Raw genomic sequence first — 25,178 nt, forward strand, 5'->3', positions numbered from 1 at the left:
CTTCTCATAAATAAATTACGGGTAATTGAATAAATTATCGAACCGAATTTTCCATTTGATTTGCTACGAGGTACGTGATGTGGAAGTTGCAGTTTATATGCACAACTTGATTTATCTGCACCGCAGATGGTTGGGCTGCTTCATATACAACACACCTGTTGTGGTTTCCTTGCATTTCGACCTAACTATGGTATAACGATGGCATATCTAGTTCACCGGCAGAAAATAGACGAGTAAAAGAATAACGAGCAATAACAAAATCGTTCAATTTTGAATCTCTTTTATATACAGTAAGCAGAGAAAGCAATATAATGTCATGTTTACTACAAATGTGATCGTGACGTCAGACTCGAATAATAGTGTACTGGACCATGCTGTCGTCAAACCGTAGCTTTCCATATCGCATATTTCTCTACTTTTGACCTACTTTATTCAGCCTGTTGCTTGCTTTTACAGCACTTAACTTGAAGGAAATATGAACTTTTAAATAAATAACAAAATACTAATCGTTTAGATATACCATTTTTATATCTCGTCGTAAGCGATAGCCTTAAAGTAGCCTCAAATTTGAAGCGATGTTAAAGTCATTTAGAAAAAGCTGTGCATACCTCAAGCGGAGGATCCGTTTCCGCGTGATGCAAACACAGAGGTGTTCAACCATACCAAGCGACTTTTGGATTGGTCAAACATATTATATGAATATTCAACAGCTACGTGGTATTGTCAAGTTGGGATAATATTTTTTTTATTTAAATATATAATTTCATATCATACTTTAATGCACTGGTAGTGACATTATGAGCATTATGAATATCCTTTTTCTATCAGAAATCAAATTGCAGGAACTGTTCATACTGTCAGTACGTGTGTTTAAAGCATGACACTTTTTTTAAAGAAAATGCACCCAAGATATAGATAAAGCCTGGGCATGAAAACCAAGCAACTTGATCCACTCTGAACCCCAACCCCGTTAAATCGAGACTGACTGTACCCAAATGATCATAACGGTGGTACCTCGAGGTACCAACAGTCCCATCGAAGGGCAGAAGGGAGTAGCTACTTCTCAAGAGCTCGGTTAAAGACCAGTGAGTGATTTACGTGAAAACACCATATAGCCTCTTTTACATATATTAGCATTGAAGTATATGAGAAAAAAAGTGGTATTAGCATAATTTAAAAAGTGGTTCCAACCGCTCACTGGGATTGGCTAAACGTTTAATAAATATTCAACAGCTACACATTTTCTTCTGATACATATAATGCCGAAGCTCATGACTCACAACAAACAAATTAGAATAAGCCTCTATATATAGGAGCCTCTAGAGAGCAGTTTAGAGAGTGACGTCTTCGCGTGAAATTTGAAACAGAAAGGAACTTGCAAACTGCGTAAAACTGAATATTATTCATTAAGAAAAGCTTTTTAGAAATTCAAAATCGTTTACTGTATGAACTGAAAGTTTCCTCGACAAAGTCAACTATGCGCTTTGGAAATATTTTACAGTTTTAGCGTAATTAAGGCACTACCTAAAGTTTAAACTGTCAGTAGGCCTAAGCTGACTATAGGCTATGAAGTAAATGAATTCGTGTAACAAAAGTGTAAAGAAATTGCAAAAGAAAATGCTTGAGTTTTTATTCTGTACAAGGTGAAACAAGTATAAAATGGATATCAGCCATTTTAAGTATTAAAGTACGACGTGCCGTTACCATTTAACGTTGTAGCCTATTCACTGAAGGTTATTGACTAACGTTGTATAGCACTGATATGGCGTTACGGTATACCGGTAGCCTAGTGTTATATATTAACGTTGTCGTGGCAGTACGTTTTCTTTGAACTGTCCCTGGACATTTCCAGCTGGGTCGTAGTTGAACACTGCGTACACCTGGTTCTTGTTCTTAGGATTAAACGCTACACCAACACCCATCCTTTTGCTGTTCTTCCACACAAGCTGAGTGAAATGACCTGTGGTCATGGAAAGAAAAATTGGGCAAAAAAAAAGAAGATTAAATCATTAAAGGATGAGAATTATTGTCGTAGTTTATTACAGAGGGTAACCGTGTTTTTGAGACGCCAAATAGGACGGAAGGGACGAGGTGGAGGTACGTGGGGGCAGGGGCGGACCGGGTCTTAAGTTGCTACCGGATATGTGCTCAAAACGGCGTTGATGGGGTTTTCAAACATTGACGCATTTAGCATCTCGGACGAAAACTAGCAAGTTTTGCGACCAAAGGGAAATCGGCGCCTTCGGTACCTGAACCTGGAGGAGCCTCCAGCGCATTGAAAATGGCGGCGCACCGGTTTCGAACTTGTTTGCATTTAGGTCCATCCGCCCAGAGCAGGAGGGGGAAGGGTAATGAGGTAAATCGACTACCGTACCAATTATCGAGCTAGTCCAAACTCGCATAACGATGCTGCAATCGAGCCAAAAATGGTACCAAATGACCATTTATTAATGCTGCAATCGGTAAACTTCACAGTTTGAATCAATAATCCTGTGCTCGCCTCCCAGTCTAAATGTTTCATTATGTTTAAAAATGTTTAAATTTTGAAAATATACCGGTAATACAGTCAGGTAACTTTGTCTACTTCCCATTCCGAGAGGTATCTTATAATTACTACAATACACAAGCTTTTGTTGTGGTTATTTTGTTGTTTACCTAATGGATGATATATATATATATAGGTATATATATATATATATGCATGTATATATATATATATATAGAGAGAGAGAGAGAGAGAGAGAGAGAGAGTTGGTTGGTTGGCGTCTATCTTGGCGCAGAGTGCTCTATGTCCGGTGGACAGAGCGGAATATATGTTGAGACTAGTGCAACCTCTGTCTCACAGAAAAAGTCACCTTCATCAACGCAGACAAACAGACCCTCCTATAGTCTCAACTAATCTCAACATATATATATATATATATATATATATATATATATATATATATATATATATATATATATATATATATATATATATATATATATATATATATATATATATATATATATATATATATATATATATATATTCGTATAACATACCTGTCCCTTGCGCAAACTGTGCACTGTTGAAGTTGTATTTTGATATTTCGTCATAAAAAGCCTTTGATGCCGTCGCTCCTGTCAAGAAAATTACAGAATTTGGTAACAATGGTATACAAAACTTTCAAAACAAGGGAGAGGGGGCGGTATAAATGTTGGGGAGGGGGGGGGGGAGAAGCCGGCGGAGTTGAAAAGCATGAACCAGTGGAACTTTTGTATTTTTCATTGACCACTTAGGATTATTGTATTTCACCAATCTTGTAACGTTTTCAACTTTTAAATTAAAATATTAATTATTTTGTTCTGTTTGTGATATAATACACCATGTATCGTTTCTTACATATCAAACGTACTTGGTGTCCAACGTCATCAATTTTTTATTACCAAAACAGGATGTTCGATTTGGAAACCTTACCTGTGATACTATCGACTCCCTGTGAGTCGTAGGCAAAGTGAATATTCTCGCCATATTTCCCATTCTTCCTATGCTGTAAGGTGGCTTTCTTTGCGCATCGGTTAGCCCACCTTTGCGCGTATTTGTTGATGTTCCCATTCAGTTTCAAGGGCGGTGCGCCATGTTGGGCACGGTAGTTGTTATGCGCCTCCAGAGCCTCCCTCTTGAAACGTCTCTTGTAACCTATAAGAGAAAACAAGGTAGAAACAAACATATAAACAAATAGGCCGAAATGAAAAAAAAAGTACTAAATAAGTCTGTAAATTATGATGTATGTTTTTTTATATGTTACCTTGAACAATAACTGAAAACAGTGCAGACGGCTGCAAAATGCAAACTGTACACATTTTATAATTTATAAGCCCTCTATTTAATGTTTAAAGGTCAATCCATAATACATTCAAAGGTTCATGGATATTGTTTTCTAGCCGAAGCGGGCGAAGCGCATGCCCCTCCGCCACCCCACCCCACCCTCACCCCAACCCCCACCCCAACCTATAAATGACACTCTAAAACCCATACATATTATCAAATGTGTTTAACCAGATCTCTGCTGATTAATTGTCTTTTTTTCTTCTTCTTTTCATTTTTTTGCTTTTCCCGTTTGTTCATTCTGTTCTATATTGTATATCCGTGTTAGGGTTACGGTTATGTTATTACGGAAGTTTTTTTCAATTTGAATGAGAAAAGAAAATATCAGAAAATGAGTAAATCGAAACCAGGAGAGAAATAATGCAGATATGAAATGTTTTTGAGATTAACACGATTAAAATATTGTCACTACGTTTTTTTTTAGGGTTTTTTCTTCTTCTAGTTTACCCCCTTAAGTGCTTTAATTGTTAAAGGCCAAATTCACAGCCATTATTATATCTGTGATGGATATATCGCATTTTGCCTGTTCGCCTAATTGTTTTCTTATCCACGTTTCAAGATAAGCCAATAGACAATTATATATGTCACAAGGAGTCAACAGATATAAAACATTCCAGACCAGAATGACCATAATAAATCACCAATATGGTTGGATTAATTGACTGCTTGGAATATTATAACCGTTATATAGAGTTCAGATTGAGGTTATTGCTCTCTGTACTACATAAACCAAAGTTGAAGAGAGCGAGCGGTTTCACGCTGAGAGCCACAGCTATCAGATGAAGATGACCACTTACGCCATGTGTTTATATTGGATTACGTTGATGTATACATAGAGCACGGAGCGTTATATTAAATGGGGCAGCAAGGTCAAGATTTGGAATTGAACCTATAAGGCCAAGATTATTTACAAACATTCCTTTCAAACGTAAGCTACATAGGGTCAATATTACGGTTGCATAGTTAAAGGGGTATGTTGATTCGCCAGAAAGAAATTTAGTTAATAAACAATGGAAAACTGATTGGTTTGTTACAAACAATTGAAAAAGAATAATGGAACGGCCTCTCGGTATATAGGACCAGTATATTAGACCTTACCACTGTTGATCACAGGTGATCAGAGCGGCAGACAGTTAAATATAAATATAGCTTGCAAGGGTATACAGCCATCGAGACAAAAGACCTACGTGCGAGTTCACGAGTATATATATATATATATATATATATATATATATATATATATATATATATATATATATATATATATATATATATATATATTTATATATATATATATATATATAAATACATATATATATATATATATATATATATATATATATATAGGACAAAGTTATATCCTATTATCCGGAGGGCCTCATATTATAAGACCAGTAGACCAACAACACCAATAGGGAATTGCATGCTGCAGGGTTGATAACAGAAGCAGACGGTTACACGTCTCTCATTAGTGTCCACTAAAGAGGCAATTGCCGCCATATGTCACCATATTATTCCTCGTGTGTGATTCGATTCATCTGAAGTAAACACTGGTGTTTGACATTCTTGGCGTTCCAAAGAAATTCCTCGTCAGGGGTACATAAAGCCTATATAGCTATTGTGTGAAGGGTTCTGAGACGTGATGATTAAACCAACTATACAGTTAATTTTGATCTTTAATTATCACTTTCATTGGGTTTTGTCTAGCCGGGTCACGTGGTTCAGTCACCCCCACCCCCTGGGATATATTGGTTTACGTTAACAAATGTTTTTTTTTTTTAATTTATTTATGTGTATGTACGTTAAATAAAATACCCTGATCGTTCAAAGTGAAACTGAAGCCTAAAGCTCCATATATTATTAGGCGACAACATGCTAACACATCATACACAGCCTAAGCCGAGTCTGTACGCTGCCTCTTTAAAGAACTCTACTTCAACCCAGGCTCGTTATATTTCAAACTTATTGTCGTATGACAATGAAATGCATTCTTTCTTATCGTCTTTGTATAAGTTTGTTTGCCAGTTAAAGTTTATTGGTAGGCTATTTTGCTAGACCTTATTTACTCGAAATAAGGTTAGCCAGCCTTTGGTCAAACTAGGACAGTTTTCAAAGATTTGTATTCACCAAAGGGAGTATTGATTAGCAACACAACGATGAAATGATCAGCCAGATGGGACAATTTTCGAATGGTAATACCACTTTATACTGTCCTCCGATATCATGCATCAAAGCACTTGTACTGACAGTATGAACAGTTCCTAACCTTTCTCTGAAAGAAACAGAATAGCAATACTCCGCATACTGTCAGTACGAGTGCTTTGCAGAGAAACATGACAGTATACAGTACTGAATAATATTGTCTGGGTATTAATGATTCCAACCCCCACCCCCCCACCCCCACGATTTTCATGTTAGTATTATCAACTGGCACGTATAAAAAGCTCAAATATTGTCAAAATTATTGACTTTCTTTCAATAATTGAGGTGGAACTAAAACTAGTACTGTTGGTAAACAGCTTTATAATTACGCCTATGTAAAAATGTTTGGGCACAAACTTACGATGCAACTGATAAATGTAACACAACCGTTGCTATACTGAGGTCAAAGACTGAATAACATTCTCGCAGAGAGCGATAGCACAGACCAAAGTCTACTTCGACAGCTGTACATGACCCTGTCGTTGTCTGAGTCACTTCATGACAAGCTTGTATCGTAATCGTGGATTTCCACATATCAACCACGCACGTTGACGACGAATAATAATGTCTGTTGACAAGTCAAACCGGTCTCTGAGCAACTGTTTACGTTTCATACTAAATTTATATGATCGTATATCAAACCCGGCCACCATATTGCGTCAACTAACCAGTGTTGTGTTCTACAAGAATGTACTCATGATCCCACGGTTTCACTTCAGATTAATGGTGAGAAGTTGAAAACTGATTTTCGCAACATCACGAAAACCTTGTTATCATGTGATGAGGTGTTACACATGCCAATGTTGTGTGTCTCACCCAGTCATGTCTGTAGACCTAAATGAGGCCTGTACCATTTTTATGCATTATAAATGAATGCCATAAAATCCTGAATAAGAGAAGACTATTTCTGTCACGCACGACATGCTGTATATTCGAGGTAGTAGCAACCCAAGGGCGGCAAAGTTAAGGTGCATAGGTTTGGATATGGTATTTGACGGGACGGTGAAGGGTGGGGTTGGGGGTACCGAGGTCTAGAACTGAACCTTTGATATGAACGGATTTACACAACAAAATTACGCCGCGTTCCCCATGTGTGGATCCCCACATTTCAAGCCCGTACATACAAATCTAAAGGTAGTTATTATCAATTTATCACAACCTTGCTTTTAGACCTATATTATAGACATAAGTTATAGCCTAAATATGCCTCAGATTACACCATTTTACTTTTTTTTCTGGGGAAGGACCACCAGAACCCCTTCAAATGAGTTTGCTTCAACGACCCCAGGGCCCTACCCCTGTTGTTTATAAATTCTGGATCCAATTCTGGTCCCTTCCCTTAGCCATGTCTATAATTAGTTCCTTCTCGATCCTTCATTGTGCATTCCAGGTCGAATTTTGTTCAATCTACATTGAGATTAATTTATTAAGAAATGAATATTCATGTTATGGATATCATCTAATCATACTAACGTATTCACTTCCCTCCCCTATACTGTTATTACGGTATACGTATACCAACGTGTTTCCATAAGCGTGGTTCCTGCTATCGGATCGAAGACAAACGGGCGAATTCTAATCCGGATATCGGGATAAATGCAGCCTATTCGATAGCTTTGACGGCTGTTCAACAGAGGGACAGAGACGGGTTCATATCAAAACAGCTCCATGCCATAAATAAACCAAAGTAGTTACGTCTTCAACATATTTGATTGTAACGTCCTTAGTGATCGCGTTTTAAATGATTATCTCTACCTTATAGGCCTATACAGGTCACCCTTTACATCCACCAACACCCCGCAGCTATTGTGCAAATATGTTCCGTTATTGAATCAATGAATGCATGAACGGTCTTTGCATACCGTTCATTCAGTATTTCCAACGCCCTAGGTATAGAGTACAATATGATTATTGCTCCCATTTGAATAAACATTTACTTGTGTATGGCTATACATACTATGCCAGCCACACGCTTTCTTTGCATTACATGCACCACGAGAATGACGAGATTGCTATACGGTTGTCAATATCAACAGTACATAAGAGTATCACCGCCAAATGAATGTATACAATGTTGAAAATGATATAGTTAAACTGATAAAAACACGAACAGATTAATAGAAAGAAAGAAAGCTGCATTCAACTGTTATCTATAGAGTAATTATTGATAGTTTGATAGCTGTCACAACACCATTAGAGAACTTTAAAGACCAACTATGGAGGCAAATTTTTTTTTTTGGATTTTCCATTAATTTCGGAGTTTACATACCCATAATCAACATGTGTAAAAAATAATCTTCGAAAACCTACTATAACCCATCAAAAAACGACCACGAAAATGGACATTTTGGGTAGTCACGTGACATGAACCTCTGGAATGTCTGAAAACAGAGATTGACCCAAAGAAGCCTCTGGTCACCGTGTGACGTCATTGTTTGTATACCGCGAAAATCAAACGCTGATATAGGCACTGTTTGTACACAGATAGCGATCAATTGTACTGTTTTTGACTTCCAATTTCGAGCGTTTGAAAAGCTGATAGCTTAAAACAAGAACACATGAAGGTTAACAACTAGTTTTAAGACAATTATAAGCAGAAATTTTAGTTAAATTGGTTATTTCATTAGCAAAATTTCCACTCAAATGGAAGCATCTTTTACATAGCGGAGCGTCAATAGGTCCGTACGGTACAATATACTGTAGAACATGCAAGCAGCTTGGCGATTCCGTAATACAATTTGATCGCAAGATACCGTAAACTGAACAGAAGAATAGACCTGAAAGATGCCTCATGCGTGATATGTGACGGGAAAATGGCTGACGTTACTGTCAACGAATTACCAAAAAGACATAATCGAACAACTACGAGAAGACGCTGACCCGAATCGACCAGGGTAGCATATACATGACTAAGCTTCAGCAGAACATAGTACTTACTCGTTTAATATCCAAAAGTACAAACACAGAAAAAGTATCCTTTCAATAAACAAAATTTAGCAGTGAATATCCAAATCCACGTTTTTCGTTCAATCCTGGGCGAAATACTACCGTGGCTCTGTGTAATTCCATATAGTTAGGTCTAGTTGAAACAGGCCTTGACCAGTTACATCCCACAATCACAAGACAGTCACTAACGAAATAAAACGTCCGATATCGCTACATAGAACCGTTTTTATTCAACTCCTTGGACCATGCAGATGCCGGAATAAACATAACGGACAATATAACACAATGTATCACGAACTCACGATACTGGAATACAACAAAGGAAATAGATAAATGCGATGAAATCCTATAGCATGACTATGTGAGCCATACATGTACTAACAATGCTACCCTATAGGCACGGTATATACACGGTCATCTCTACGGTAAATATTATACTGTCAATTGCGTGATATAATGTTACATGCAAGGACGTCCAGAGCTTGTTTACGGTCAATTTCACATTAGCTATGTCCGGCCATGGTCCGACACAGCTATCGACAGAATATAACTTTCGTAGAATGAGACATTTGCAGCTTACACAGAGGCAGGGTCATGCATGTGGACTCATGGGCATGAGATACTCCGGGTGCTGAAAAATCTTTCCCCGTGGATCTCAAAAATTGATCCAAAGTCTGCGGCGTTTTACGTCGGTTCTTTTACTCGGAAATCTAAAAAAGCTGATGCTTTTGTTGGATGAGGTATAACTGCAACCTCCAACAACACAGAATTGTGGCATTTCGGGGGAAAAGGAGTAATATCGTTGATGTTTTTGGCAGCTCAAGTATACAACTTTACACACTAAAAGTATTGTTGTGAGTGAGGTATACAAACAGTGACGTCACATGGTCACCTGATGTCTTCGGAATGTTTCAGGAATGTCTGAAACAGGTTTCATAAAAAGCTGACTTTTCTTCCCATTTTTCACGTATTTAACGTCCGAAATTGGTAAAGTTAATTACAGCGATGTAATTGGAGTGAGTTAAGGATTACATACATGCAAAATGGTGGGATTTTATGTTCATCGAAAAGTCTCCATAGTTGGTCTTTAAGCAAGTGACAGCTGGTTTTGGTCAAATGTATACTAGTCTAACTGCGAGTTATTACATACACCTCTGACGTCATCGAATAGGTTATATATCTAGAAGGCTATCTCAAGTCATAATCAAGTCACTTTTTTTATGCCCTTTTTTATTTATACTCTATATAGTACAGTAACTCATTCCTACTCGCCTGGATTAGTGTAGCGATTAAACATAAAACCCCCTTACATTCTCACCCTATATATTTCTAAACATCATGCCTGTTGTGAAGAGAGAAGGCCTATATAGAAAGACGGAATAACAAACAGGCCTAACAAGGGCTTCCTTAATCAGTTAAGCCATTCACTTACCCCTCCGTGAAGAATCGCCACTCATGCAACCTCCCATTATATCGATGTACTATAACAAGGCAAAGGCAAGAAAACTGAACAGCCTCGCTATTATAAAAGCTATGAAAATCCCCAGACTTCACTTTCAGTTGAAAAGTTTGTAGCGGTATCTCTCTGAATATCACAATGTCAATATTAAGTAAATCAAGTGATGTGTATGTTCTAGCTTGATAGACTAGGCGCTACTTAAATCAGCTGAATGTTTGGAGTACCTCTCCAGCTGTCGACGGTTATAGGAATCCTGCAGTCTAGTAACTGTCGGACGGTTTGCGTGGTATGAGGTACATATAGTATGAACAAGGGAGCTGTTATGACTATGCTTCCTGCACTTTTCCGATTGAAAACTTAAATCACATTCGGGGAACAGCTTTTGTTTACCAAATCCTCGTTATGATGCAGTACCATGTATTGTGATTGGTTGTACCAAACCGGTGGGACTGGCTATACTTCTGCATTCTTGAGCAACAAGTCACCAGAACAACCGGAATTTACAGAACGTGTTGCCCCGGAAATATTAACGCGGGGGAGGCGTATTTAAAGCGATATCGCGATATGTGGTCAGTCGCTTTGCAGTATTCTGTACAGACAGGTTTTGCCTTTAACACACAGTGGGGGTCTTCACGGGAGAAGGGGGTGTTTACATCATCAAACTATTGTTTTACCCTGGTATCCCCTAATAGCATTTGTTACGTCAAATAAACAACATAAAACAACAACAACAATAGACAGGAACTTGAAGATACACATCGCTTTTACTTCTGTAAAGACTGTAAATACTATAAGAACGTCAAACCTAAAAAATCCTGCTGATTATGAAGCTGATATAAGTTCTGGAAACGCGACAACCGTAACCCCTCCCCGCCCCTCAACTCCACTCCTCCCCTCTTCCAGACGTTTCGTGACGCCCGGTATATACATATATACCATAGTAAACTATTTGTCAATATTTGGTAACCTCCAGATTTAGTTTTGTTTCTTTCATTGTCATCCCGTCCACCACTGGGTAGGCCGAATACAAAATAGGGTAAAGTTAACGTTCACATATTCACTAATTTAGCGACTCTGACGACAAAATGTTAGCTGGAATGCGAACGTATACGTCCTATAATAAATGTCATATTTATGTTTGTCACGATTGAATCAATATATATATATTCACCAGAGTACCGACGAGGATAAGCACCATGCGTGACGTTACACGATGGAAACATGATACTTACACATCAGGGTAATATATCAAGTCACCTCCAGCGTTCAGGTTCATTAGCGCATTAAATGCGCGTTGAAAAAAAAGTCTAGCTATGCCCTGAGTGGCACAGAGGGGGGGGGGGGGGGGGGGAGGTTTGGCGGTACAGAAGTGAAATAGCGGAGAAGAGGGACTTGTACCCAAGCTGAAATTAGGCGGACCCCATTCTTGCAATAAGTGCATCTTATTATTATACTTACGGTATACTACCATGTAGACTCCCATGTGCTTGACAAGAGATTTTAGAGAGAAAGTATTTAACCTAGTGTTTACAATAAGATAATGAGTTTTTCTACCGTACTGAGTATTATGGGATTGTAAATCACGAATTCGAATAACCCTTACACAATGTTCTTCTTGTTTTCGCATGACACAATACCCTCCTCCTCAGCTATATACCTCATCGTTCGTCTTTGCGAGTTTATTTCTATATCACTTGAACTTACTGTGCTTGCGAAAAAGAAGAAGAAAAAGAAAAACTAAGCCTAGACGAAATGTCATAGTGTGGGTGACTCGTTGTCTGAAATGACAGGGAGCCATTGGTAGAGGGTTATAGTTAATTATAACAACATAGCAGTAATATTACCAATAGCATGATAGAGATGATTTTATATCTCTCTTCTCTGTGTGGCGGATGTTGTTTTGACTGTCACGGGGGAATAAAGGGTGCGGTGATTGGATAACAGGAAAGTGAATCGCCCATTTGGTTAACCTCTGTGTGTAATGTAGGTGTGTGGTGAGGTATATGTGAAAACCTATAGATACATCTCACAACACAGTCCGTAGGCTGGAAGGATTTCCGCAGGTAGGATATGTTGTCATAGCAACACAGCGGTAGTCGTGACAAGTATATGTTCTGTACTGATGAATCCGTTGTTTATTTTAAAAGAATCGCCGCAGTAAAGAATGTACTAGCCTAGTACGTGATATTTAGACCTGGGTGGGTGTGTGCGCAAGTGATTCTTTGAAACCAACCTCAAACAGTAGCTTACAGTAGGTCTTAGTAACACATGCTATAATGTAGGCTATATACCATCAATTTGGATAACTTGTGCAGCGACGATTGTTGTAAGAACAAATAATAATAAATTTGGTCCCTCCCCAACGCTCACCTCATAACCTGAGTGTATTACATACAATACATTAGAGGACCGCAAAGGTAGGGGAAGGGGCGCAGGAGGGGAGGTGGGTTATGCAGTTGTCAGCTGGTGCAATTAGGAGGATGGCAGTGAATTTGACTCTGCATTAATCACTTTGCTGACCTTTGTCTCATCCCCTCCCAATCGACCGAATTCATTGAAGAAATAAGAACATTCGTAAAGAAGGAATAAAAAAATGAAAAAATCCCGTTGCACATCCCTGTCGATGAACACATTGATGGCCTATTGAGCGTTTCACACATTTACCAATCATCAAACATATAAAGGAACTCCTTTCACGGTGGTACAGTTTTATCGTTGCCAAACGGACAACTGACTTTTTGACCTTTCGTCAAGTTTCCCCCTTGAGCATGATACAAAGAAATGAGTCAGATATAGGCTATAGCACATAATTGCAATGAGTTTGTGCGTGTGTACCGAATACAGCTTTCTGTAACATTATGTTGAAGTAATGGAACACCAGACTTTGACGGTCATAAGAATTGGTCCCAAACTTGAGCAGGCTAAATATTGCTAGAAATTTTCCAAAGAAATTTCCTTGGTATAGGGGCCTATATATAGCTTGTGTAGTCCATCAGAGTAATAGTTTTTACAGATGTCCACCAAAAAAAAAGGCCACACAATTTAATAGCTATATGAGGCCTAAATAAATAGAAACCGGAAATTTTGAAATATCGCCATTAAGTTTCACAAATTGTACAATGAAAATCATGATTTTTAACTGTGAACAAAATTGTTCTTCATGAACGATCGATTCTTCAATAACGCTGTAAAGTTCATTCAGTTCAAAATCATTGTTGTTTATTCAAACTTGTCTCATTGTTTACTTATGTAAATAAATAGTTATTACTTTACAACAGCCATCTAACAAACCCTGTACTTTTTATATGTTCTAGCTGTCTGTAAATTTCCACTGGGGAAAACGATGTATGCTCTTTTTCCTCGACCGAAAATGTAGGTCTACACTGCCCAAAATGTGCAGTGACCCCGGATAAGGTTTGGGATGGTTCGGGGAGACGCTGGGGGAGGGGGTGGCTGGAGGTGCTGGGCAGGGGTCATACCTGACAATGTTAAAAAGAAGCCTAAAAGAAAAACAAAAGATACACTCTAACGCCATAGTAGATCGATTGAAGTACCAGATGGGATGGGAGGGGTGGGGGGGGGGTCATATGGAGGGATGGAGAGGAGGAATGGAGAGATAGAGATATCGGACGGTTGAAGGAACAGGGGCAAGTGTCGAGAGGAATGAGGGGAGAAGGAACGAGAGAGGGATGAAGACGGCAGGTGGAGAGAGGAGGGGAGAGGTGGAAAGCCGGGGGAGGGGGAGGGTCGGGTAAGCGGAGGTTGGGTCATTAGCATCGGTGTTTTGTGTCCATCAGACAATGTAGGAGGGTTGTCACATCTCACCCGAGGGTCGTAGTTTCCTTACAAGGTTCCAATTAAAATACAAAATGAACGAAATACAGTCACTTTTTGTTCTTTCCCTTCTTTTTCGTGCATCACAAAATGGTGTGCAAGATGTCCTTCTACAGATGAACACAATGTTATTTACAAGATGCGTGTAAAATTGTACGAATCAGTAGCAAGTTAACAACAACATGAAACAATAAAAAAGGAACCATTCAAAAAGCGAAGAAAAAAGTGGTAGGCTATAATGCACTCGCCCTGAGTATAACAAGATGAAGAAATTGTGACAACAGTCATTGAATCACTTCACCCCCAAATATTTACAAATAATTGAAGAAAAATAATTAAAAAACTTACGTTCCATGTTATAATTCTTAACATTTATCCCATTTTATCGATTAATAAAAAGTAAGTGTAATTAGACTAATAATTCTGTAATTAAGAAACAATGTACAACATGAAAAGAACAATTTTAAACAGATTTTGTTTGTTTTTTCAAAAAGTAGAATAGTTATAACCGTAAGAAGAGAAAGTAATTTATGATCACGTGATACATTTTTTGCAATATATTACTTCAAAATGTACCATTTTTAAAATTGCATTGTTTTTTTTATCGATTTTTATGGTATTCGTATAGTTCCAGTCAGGAGAATATGATAAATAGTTATTAATTAGAGTCTTTAATTAATCCACAATATCATAACTACGATGACAATGGTTGACACTCATGCCTTATTCATAATGCTAATTTTATCAAAGGTCGCTTCATTCATCATGTAACATATCAAAGTAAAATGGATGTAAAGAATATCACATGAAATATAATTTGTGAAAGACTTCCTTATAAATGAACTGATACCAAATAAACATTTTCATTTTTCCCGAAGGTGAACGCGAAACACAACAATTTGCTTGCATTATTTTAAAAATGCTCTCAACTTAGTTTTCTCTTTGTATTTTATAGGTAAACCGATGTAATTCTATTAATTCATATTTTGTATAATATATGAATTTTCTTAGCACCATATCGATTTATAGTATATTCAATATCTACAGATATAAATATTTCAAGTACCGAATGAGAATAATAGTAATGATTTTAATAACGATGAGATTAATAACAGTTCTATGCATGTTTGTCATTCGTGCATATTCATTGCTCATAATAACAAATGATCCCTGTTTGACACAAGTCGATTACATTCGTTGATGCACTATTTTGCGTTACATACGAAAATTTTGTCTTTATATCATGATGTATTAAAACGTTACAGGCTAATCTCGTCACGGTAATACTTGAAAATAATCATGGTAATTAATATCTTAGGAAACGATAGCAATCATTAAGTGTTCCTTAATTAACTAACACTGTGTGAAAGAATTAAAACAACAAAAGCTCTGTCAAATGTCAATACAGTTTGCAACTCCGTAATCGTCGTTAGGCAAACTTTGCTGAAATCAAACAAGATAAAGATTAAAAATGGCGCTGTTAAACAATAGCGGATTATCCCTTGTGAACTATGTAATGTGAAACTCTTTATAAGCAAACTGAGGAACAAAAATTTTGAGCGAAAATATAAAATATACATCTATCAATACAATAAATACGACTGTATAGGCCTATATAGGAATTAATGAGTTTAATATATATAACTATATTTTATAGAATCGAAAGAGACATTAAACTCTGTTTTTTTAAGATATTTTTGTCAATGCCGGGGTCTCTTGTTGCGGAATACGTACAAGCCGTGATCTTGTAGAAATTTCAAAGAAAAAGTTGATATACTTTATGTCAAAAAGCAAAGACGAGGCAATTGCTACCCAATTCACGGTACTGCATGATTAACTGATCGTGAAAAGGGCCGAGCTGGTGGTTGAGGAGGAAGGCATTTAAGATATATCCGTTGAAAGTTGACATTTTTTTTGCTAGTTACATTCACGATGAAATCAAACAAACTGGTACATTTGTGAGGCAAGTGCGGTGATATGAGGGTGCTCTTTCACTTTTTTTATTTACAATATTGGTAAAAAAAAAACACCCCCTTTTCATTAAAAACAGTCATTTTGTTTTGTAATCCTTGTTTCCGTTTGGATAACTGGTTACCAATTACCGCGTATTTTATATGAATTGAAATACACTCATAGCAAATCATAAACGATCTCGCAGGGGAGGGATTTGATGAGTGAAAGGGGGGTAGGGGGTGGTGCCAAACCTGGCGAATTGGTCTAAGGAGAGGGAGTGCCCGTCCCCTGTAGTTTGGATTTTATAAAGCCCCTAGATGTAATATGGTGCCATATTTATAGGTTATTTCCCAGTACTTTAGTGGTGTATTTGAAAACGTAATTATGTTATCTGCAAGAAAAGTCTTGCCAGATTTACTAAGCGACAAGTAACAATGAATTTAAATAAGAATCGTCACAATAGGTCGATCTTTTTTATAGCCTGTGTTATGACGTTCGGAATAAGTATTCAAGTATAGCAGAGTTGCCAGTATTGATGTGGCATAACCAACAAAACACCGACCGAATTGGATAAAAAATGGCAACTCAGGATCTGGAAAAAAAAAGCAGGGGCAGTACCACCACCCCCCCTCCCCTGTAGTCCCCGCCTATGCGGTATCGTGTGTTATATTTCATGCATTGTGAAAACCGCCAAATATTAGTAAACAAAATTAAGTCCAACTTGGTAAAACCTCTGCAACATAAAAACACAAATGAAAACAATACAAGATATTAAAGCCGGCTGTGTAGATCATCATAATTGATTTCCAGTAGCTGCCTGTCCAGTGCCTTTCCAGGTGCTGTCTGTTTCGTGCGTAATTCAATCCATAGGATTTGCAAAAATATTCATATTTAAACCCCGATATGTATCAATATAGTATCGCCTTAAAAATCTGCTTCTCAACAAACAGCGACTTCTTGATAATGGTGTGATCGATGAAAAAAATCGACAGCATCTGAGAAGAAAAGAAAAACGAAGTAAACAAATATATATAAAATTCAGTAAAATCAAACCACTTTCTGTAAAAGAACAAAAAAAGATCACCTCAACTTATTCAACTCGAAGGTTGCAAATGACCGAAAGCAATTTAGCCGACCATGATTGCAGCCCATATTTCATAAATGTCGCTTGTATTCCGAGTTTTTTTATTCCGAGTTATAACAGTTTGTCCCCCTCCCCACCCCGCCCCCTCCCCCTCCCCTGTATAATACAGTTATAACAGGTAATGTAACACTTGCATTTCTTTCTTCAGAGAATTGTGAATTAAAAAGAATTTAGAAATGTTGACAGAAACAATGGTATTTCTTCGAGTTTGTTTTCGAGGGGGTGTGATGTGGGGGGGGGGGGGTTATATTTATTCATTGCTTACACTTTCATTTATCTCTTTTCATTTTAGCCTCTTCTTCATCCTTCATATCTTCATATTTTTGGAGGGCTGCTTTCAGTGGAACGATCATACAGTCATTAAGAACATCAAAGATCTGAAAAACAAAGGGAAAACAAACACATTAAACCAGGATTAATTGTTTTCGACGAAGATATTACATAATAGAATAGAAGGACGGAGTGTCGAAGCTAGGGGGAGGGTGGGGGTGGGTTAGGGGATAGGCGGAGACAGGGGCGTTATCTGTACAAGAATGTTAACCCCAATCCATTGCCTCAAAATACTTCTGGAAGTCTTAATCAGGAGACTTGACAATCAGGATAGGGAGCAAGTAGAAGGAATGAGGGGGGAGGGGAAGGGAAAGGGTAGGGTTAGGGGTGGGGGAATGGGAGGGGAATGCTCGGGTAAGAAAGAAGAACATATCTATCCAGACGAGTATTATAGTCAGAGGTATAGGTTACAAATATATATAGTATGGTTGCCCATGTGTGTAGAAGGCTGAGTGGCACTTTGTATGACAATGTATACAACGCATTTTAAGAGGAATTTAGTGAGAAATGGAGGTGGATTTTTTTTTAAATTTAAATAAAACCACCGCATTTAATGCATGGGGGGAATTACCAACGAAATTCAAACTTTCGAAGTGAATTAGGGCGAAAGGAGGGGAAGGGGATTATAAATGTAGAACTCACAATTACAAGCATGTTATATCTCATTTTTCTGCTGAAAAAAGAAGGAATTGATACCTGAGCCACGCTCTCAAAGAGAGGGATGAGAACGAACTTAATGAAACCAATCTGAGCTGAAGGTTTGGTTACTTTGTCTCTGTCCATGAAAGGAGCAAACGGCAAGCCTTCCATCTTCTCACGGTCGCTCTATAATGAAACAAAGAAGAAATAAAATGAACCTTTTAAAGAAAAGGTAGACCCAAGAAAGAACCTGGGCATGAACAAAAAAAGAGCTTAGCAACTGAACGACTGATCCGCTCTCAAGTCCAGTCCCCTTGCATCGAGACTGTGACTGTGTGATCATCGTCATGTGTGTATCACGTTTCCCCTAGAAGGGGAACATGATGCTACACAGGATCTCAGCCAAATCGGCCGAGACAAAACATAATACGAGTATACCGGGAGAAGTAACGGGTCTATACATGACAACATTAGTTATAATCTTCCGCATTGAATTATGTAATTAATGTATAAGAATAGAAACTAACCTGATTAAAGTATTCCTCTAGGAGGCAATCGACCCACGGCTCGGAGACTTCCATCGGACGTACTTCGTTAGAGATATCACAACATTTGATTACGGCCATGTTGAGCTATTAAAGTTTAAACAAATCAAGAAAGAGAAAAAAAGAAAATATTTTTTGACCCAGTTTATAATGATATGTTTTTAACAAAACAGAACGCCCACAGTCTTAACCCGATTTGATAATATAAGGCCTTAATTTTCCACACGTTGTGTACAGAATTTTGTTTGATATGCAAGGTGAGTTCCCAGAATTATATTTCTGTGTTGGTAAGAGACATTAAAAATTTCACACGATACATATCAGTATGTGTGAAGTATACACGATTCCCATTAACTCCAGCGTTGGCTATACAGGAATGCAGGTGTATCTGAAGAGGAAGGCTGAATGGGGGGGGGGGGTAGAAAAGGAATCTGGCGAGGGGGTAGGGGACGGGAGATAGAAGAGCGCCTGGTAGGTAAATGTGGAAGAGAGGGGTAGGCCGTAGACTGAGTTGGGAGTAACAACAATTTAAGGAAGGGCGAAATATTTGTGTTTTGTAACTTGTGAAACTTCTCAGTATACCCATAATAGTACTTCAAAATTGGATGGAGGGGAAGCGGGGGGGGGGAGGGAGACAAAAGTTTGTAGGTGGTACGTCCCCTGTTTCCCTGAAATAGAATAAATGAGGGGGAGGGGTTGCCTTTTCTCATGTTAAGAGAGGAGGATGGGCCGTTACCCTGCTCCCTCATCCATGCCTGCTGCTCCCCAGCCGTCCTTCCTTCCTTCCTCCCGTCCCGTTCTTTGGTTTTCCCACTGCCTAAACATTGCTCTTTTCGTTGCGTATAATTGACATGTTTACTTACGTAGGTCAAATGTTCGGTATCTTTGAAGTTGAAACCGGCTTTGATCTGAGATTTAAATTTCTCCAAGATTTCAGAATGTCTGGCCATGTCGGTGGCAAGAATTAACATTATGATTCTCTGTTGATTGAAAGCAATATATATATATATATCATTAAATGATATTACTTGAAAATTATCTTCAAGCATACTTGCCTGTTGTTTTAATGTTTAAGCTTACTAAATTGGTGTCTTCAAAACGTTTACTTTGTGCCTTCAAGTTTGAACTTTCAATTTGTATTTATTTATTTTTTTTCTTATCGAGAATAATCGTAGTGTAAGTAAGCGTCTAAGCGTATAGCTCTTGACCCTTAGTTAAAAAAAAAAAACATAATCGTAAGGTCACTGACATTACCTCTCAAAACTGATTAAGCTGAATACCACCGAGATGTTTCCGGAAAGGCATTTAATTTGAGTTATTATATCTTAATGGTTTCCAGTCGATGTCTTGAAGGAACAACTTGCATCCTTTCACGTTATATTATAAAGGAAAGCCTTCCAAGGATTTCAACCCCTCCATGAAACCAAATAACTCTAAAACATTCGTATAATAGCTGGCCTGAGGCTTAGTTAGTACTTTAAGTCTTTTCGATGCTACACTTTCAGGGGAGTTTATGTTTCACATTTTAAGGCTTTTCGAAGTTCACCTTAATTGTGATTCGGGTTATGTTCGCACAGACACTCAATTGGAATGAAAAAGAGAAAATTTTCCCCTTAAGTTTCAGCCCCTAATTTCAGCCTCTTTCAGCCCCTTAAGGCTGAAAAGTAAGTTATCTTAGACCCTAAGAGCTTTCTGTATTTTGCTCACATTGTGAAAACCAATTTCACATCGCTACACATTCAGTGAACAAATATATATACACACGCACACACATACTCACCATAGAAATATTTGTGAATAAGCCTGCATAATAGTACTATAGGTTCAAGGGTCCCTAGTTTTTACTACGATTGAAGGTTCTGTGAACAATGTTCATTTGTTTTAAAACTGATTAAAAAATAATTCAACATGTAACAGACCTTCGAGCTTCAAGGTAACTTGACGTTATTCTTGATAAAAGGAAATATTTCACAAAACCTTTGAGTGGGAAGAGAATCACGATTTTGCTTCACAATATACTATATCAAATTTATTTCAATACATTAAAGCCAGTATTTTTAATTCTGATGTTAATAACTCTCTCGCGTGCAAGGATGTTAGTTAAGCCGCAGCAGACCGAAAGGTTTCCAACGCCACAGGGTTTCCATGGTGATATCTTGGATTTTAACTCTTGCTTTTCTCGATGTGGTTTAAGTCGTGCGTTAAATGCATTGGACGTTATTTTATGTTAGATTCATCACCTCTGGATTAACCGGCCACGAGAGAGGATTAAAAGCGCAATCCACGGGGTTACAGATCTCATCGCCTTCATGGCTTCACTCCTGTCCTTCTGAGTTTGCTAAAATGTAGGCCAATTGGTTCACGCAGTGAGTTTTATTTTAAACGGACTTACGGTATAGGAGGAGAGCGCGTGACGCTTTTTCGCACAATTTAAGCTAATTGACCTCAGTTGACCTTTGTCCTCGACCCACAAAACACCAAAATCAAAAATCAAAAATTTTAAAATTCGTCTTATCATTCTCTACATATTGAGTGGTTTAATGTTGCCTCTTCCCTCTATACATGTTGACTATAACAGAAAACGGCTCACAACCATTTTTTTTAGGTTTACAATCTATGACCTTTGACCTATGACGTCATAAGTCACGCAGGCACGATTTTACATGACTTGTTCAAATTTACTGCCTAGTGTGTCAAGGAGCATTAAGCCCTGTAATATCTCTCAAATGGAATAATATGAGATTTTTTATAGCTGTTTAGGGCTATAGTTGTTCATGACAGTTATATTTATCACATAGATCAATGATGTTGGTTGGTTTTGTGTCTATCTTAAACTTCTTAAAGTTTTTAGTAGCAAAGTATATATATTAGCAAATTGGTTTGCTACTGAGTAATTTGTTATTAAATTCCTGAGCATTACAATTACCACAATGGGCCGAAAAGTAGTATTTTTAACCCTTTAGATACTTATCAGTCATAATGTGTACAAACCTGTCTGATTATTCTAAATTGCTCTGACGTCACGTTAGCAAAGATGTTACACTCTGGATTGCTCAGAATCTTGAATGCAACGGCACAATGGTGATTTTCCAGTGGGGATACATCGTTGTATCTGATGGCAAGTTCTGTTCTGGCGTTGATCTGGTATCTGTGGTATGATTCATATAAAAAACACAGAATGAAAAGTGGTAAATCTCGTAATTATTAGGAACTCCATTATCCAAAATATCATTTATTGATTGTTCAGCATGCAGGGTAACCACGGTGAGCGTATATGGTAGTAGTAGGGAGGGAAGGACAGGACAGGACAGGGAACGGGTAGCGTGCGGTGGGGTTGGGTGGGGTACGGAGAAGGTCCAATAAGGGAAGAAATGTCAGAGTAGGTAGGGTGGGTGGGTGTACAGTAGTTCAGTGGCTAGCTGTAAGTATATGGCGGAGTTGGGGTGCGGATACGGCGTACAGGAATGGAGGGGGGGGGGAGCTGCTATGGTAGGATAGGGTTACGGAAATGGATAAGGCAAGGGTGGGCTGGGGAATAGTTACTCGATTGGAACACGTGTAAGAATTTAGAAATGAAGTCGAATTTTAGCTACGACCTCGGTCGAAATAATCGACACAAAATACATTTGCTTAGAAATAGTATACAGGGAAAATTACTACATTGAAACATTTGGACGCGTTTTATTTTCCTGGATGTTCCTATTTTTACTGTGTAAAATGTTACGAGACAAGCCGCGAGATCTACTTTACAAAGATATGTAAACAGTGCATCTTGTCCGAAATAACCCCAAATGAGTGACTTTATCTACGCGGATACTTTTTGGACCAAAATTTTAACAATTAATCCAGTAGGACTGGCATATCGTAGTTCGAGTTTTAAGCCAAACTGATAATAATAATTTTCAGCCCCCCCCCCAAAAAAAATAATAATAATAATGAGAGGCAGCATTTGGGCAATTCTTGTTGTTGTTAGGTTTATTTATTCACGTGACACACTTACGTGTTGTTGAAACCCGGATGATCGAGGTCGTGGCACACAGCAGCCGTCAGGAGAATTCCTAAGTCGAAAAGGTTGTAGATCTTTTGTAGGCCACAGAGATGAATCATTCCGTACATCATCTGGCTGACACAGAAACAGTGACGGAAATTGTGGAAAGGATTGTTTCGGTAATTTTCTTGGACACATAGCTGATGAAAGAAGGAAACAAGAAATTGATAATAAACCTTGGTTTACCTGCAGATGCTTCATTTGCAGAAAGACAACAATATTTATTCATGGAAATAATACGTTCTTTGAAAGCCTTATACAATTACACCAGGTGACTAGAACGTATGCCTGGTCGGGTATAAAGCTGCTTCATTATAAGGCCTGACAAGAGGCGACGGGATCTTGGACAGCATTGGAGCTGGGGGGGGGGGGCGTGTTAGAGGGTAGCGGGAAATATTCATTTTTATACTATATTTAATGATTTATAATGACTAAAAACTAGAAACGGGTAAGAAGGGGGGGGGGGGGGGGGTGTGACGGTGACAGAATTGCCACGTGACCGGACCAGGATCTGAACAATTCTGTCCGTTGTAAATATTTATACTCTTTTAGACTTTCATAGGGGAAAAAAGTGTAAGAGTACTGTTTTTGTTATGACGAAAAAGACACTTTGCACGAAGACTTTAAACTTCTGATCAACATCTAAAAAAACATCAGCAATTCGAAAGTATATATAGGCTTACTAAAATAAAGCCGATTGTTAGATTCTAATTATAGCGACTAATAAACGATGCAACGCTACTCAGAAAATATAATACCCCACAGGTTTCATGTATTTACTAGCTGGGGTGATCCCTTTACAGAAGGTTTAAGGTACTAATTACATTAGCATCATTATTGCTACCATAGTAACATGATATACGCTACCGCCTGCTCACTGTCGTCTGCGCGGTTTCATTTCAAAAACAGCTTATTATTACATTTATAATTTAGTTTTTTTTCCAAAGATAGTGTATTTGTCATGAACAGAGAACTCATTGCCTTCGCATATATCCTTCACAAAATAATTCCTACGCTTTATTTGCGAGTGAAATTTTTAATAATTTGGTATCCGGAATAGAAAACAAATTCATGAATATTTATTAACTGTTTACAACATATCAATTCAACCGCATGTAATTAGGTGACAGGCGCATATATCACGAATACATTCCGCTTGCGCTCACGGCCATGCATGCACTCATCGGAATGAAAGTAATTTATTGAATAAGTTTGTGAAGCGAAATCTTTAACGACTTGATGTTTGAATTTCATTATATAGGTTTCTTGGAAAAAAATATGCATTTTGAACAGCGCATTCTCACTAATATATATTTATGCATTTTGTTTAAGAGTGTAGTGACATTTATATTCTCTATTAGTATAGTCCAAGGTTGTTGTATTAAGTCAATACTTTGAATTTCTTAAATTTTCCTGGTTATTTTTTTTTTTTAGTCATCACCCCTCTTTACTAGGGGTGGGGTGGGAGTGGGTAGAAGGGGGATTTCAACCCACATAACAAGTTCAGTATAACTACTTATTAGCAAAACCATGCGTGTATAGACCTATTTAAATAATATTGCACAATTTCTAGCCTTAAAGTTGCCTCAGTATTCAACATTTTACGTCTGAAATTCATTCTTTTTATTTCAAGGGAAGGTCCCTGAGACCCCCCGCCCCTTCCACGACCCCATACCAACACCCCCTTGGTTTCTAAGTCCTGGATACACCCCTACTATACAGACTTTTAATCCCTAAATCGACAATACAACAGATAATATAGCAAATTAAAATCCGAAATATATATATTTTTTAAAAGTAAACAGAACCCTCACCCCCTTTTTGGTAAATCTATTCACCTAGTTTAACCTTTTTTAGCCAAAAAAAAAAACTAAACAGAATGCTAATTTAGTTAGTTAGTTCTTCCGGCCGTAATGAAGTACTGTTTTGTTTTCAATATTATTTGTGTTTATTCTGATTGGTTTGTCATCTCTTGCCTGAAGGAATTTCAGATTCAGATTGTTGTATACCACCTGCTCTGTCGATTCTTCGCTTAATGAACCTTATCATGTTTGTTGAAAATGTGATGAATATGGATCGAATATACTAATCTATAGTCTATACTTTACCCGCATTTTTCCCGGCAACAGTGAACGAATTTGTATTAGTTAAAACACGAGAAAAAACAACGTATGTATAGTCTGCTACCGAGATATAAACAACTGCTC

At 37.8% G+C, this 25,178-nt stretch overlaps 2 protein-coding genes and 1 long non-coding RNA gene across 4 annotated transcripts in view; 1 reads left to right on the forward strand and 2 right to left on the reverse strand.

Moving 5' to 3' along the window:
* The window catches only part of LOC139976768 (uncharacterized), a 267,039-nt gene that overhangs the window by 51,516 nt on the left and 190,345 nt on the right, over window positions 1-25,178 (forward strand). The gene's annotated exons all lie outside the window — the stretch shown is intronic.
* Window positions 264-10,880, reverse strand: LOC139978073 (Golgi-associated plant pathogenesis-related protein 1-like). The gene is made up of 4 exons (XM_071988037.1): window positions 10,452-10,880; window positions 3,461-3,682; window positions 3,046-3,123; window positions 264-1,960 (listed from the first exon to the last, which is right to left on the reverse strand). Exons 1-4 carry the CDS (start codon window positions 10,486-10,488, stop codon window positions 1,800-1,802), a joined length of 498 nt encoding a protein of 165 aa, XP_071844138.1. The 5' UTR covers window positions 10,489-10,880; the 3' UTR covers window positions 264-1,799.
* The window catches only part of LOC139977471 (high affinity cGMP-specific 3',5'-cyclic phosphodiesterase 9A-like), a 43,701-nt gene continuing 33,055 nt past the window's right edge, over window positions 14,533-25,178 (reverse strand). For both annotated transcript variants that reach the window (XM_071986816.1, XM_071986817.1), the window contains exons 11-17: window positions 22,924-23,111; window positions 21,915-22,071; window positions 19,787-19,903; window positions 18,906-19,010; window positions 18,436-18,564; window positions 17,675-17,786; window positions 14,533-17,260 (exon numbers count right to left, since the gene is read on the reverse strand). In XM_071986816.1, coding sequence (XP_071842917.1) covers window positions 17,679-17,786; window positions 18,436-18,564; window positions 18,906-19,010; window positions 19,787-19,903; window positions 21,915-22,071; window positions 22,924-23,111 — 804 coding nt within the window. In that variant the 3' untranslated portion in view covers window positions 14,533-17,260; window positions 17,675-17,678. The remainder of the gene's footprint in view (window positions 17,261-17,674; window positions 17,787-18,435; window positions 18,565-18,905; window positions 19,011-19,786; window positions 19,904-21,914; window positions 22,072-22,923; window positions 23,112-25,178) is intronic.

The sequence above is a fragment of the Apostichopus japonicus genome, chromosome 12, assembly GCF_037975245.1.
Source record: "Apostichopus japonicus isolate 1M-3 chromosome 12, ASM3797524v1, whole genome shotgun sequence".
NCBI classification, from domain to species: Eukaryota; Metazoa; Echinodermata; class Holothuroidea; order Aspidochirotida; family Stichopodidae; genus Apostichopus; species Apostichopus japonicus.

Excerpts from the sequence above, each read along its gene's own strand:
- LOC139978073 (XM_071988037.1), bottom strand. The coding sequence starts at position 10,488 with ATGGGAGGTTGCATGAGTGGCGATTCTTCACGGAGGG. Across the intron at positions 3,683-10,451 it reads TGGCGATTCTTCACGGAGGG|GTTACAAGAGACGTTTCAAG; the intron begins GTAAGTGAATGG and ends TTTCTCTTATAG. Across the intron at positions 3,124-3,460 it reads GGGAGTCGATAGTATCACAG|GAGCGACGGCATCAAAGGCT; the intron begins GTAAGGTTTCCA and ends TTTTCTTGACAG.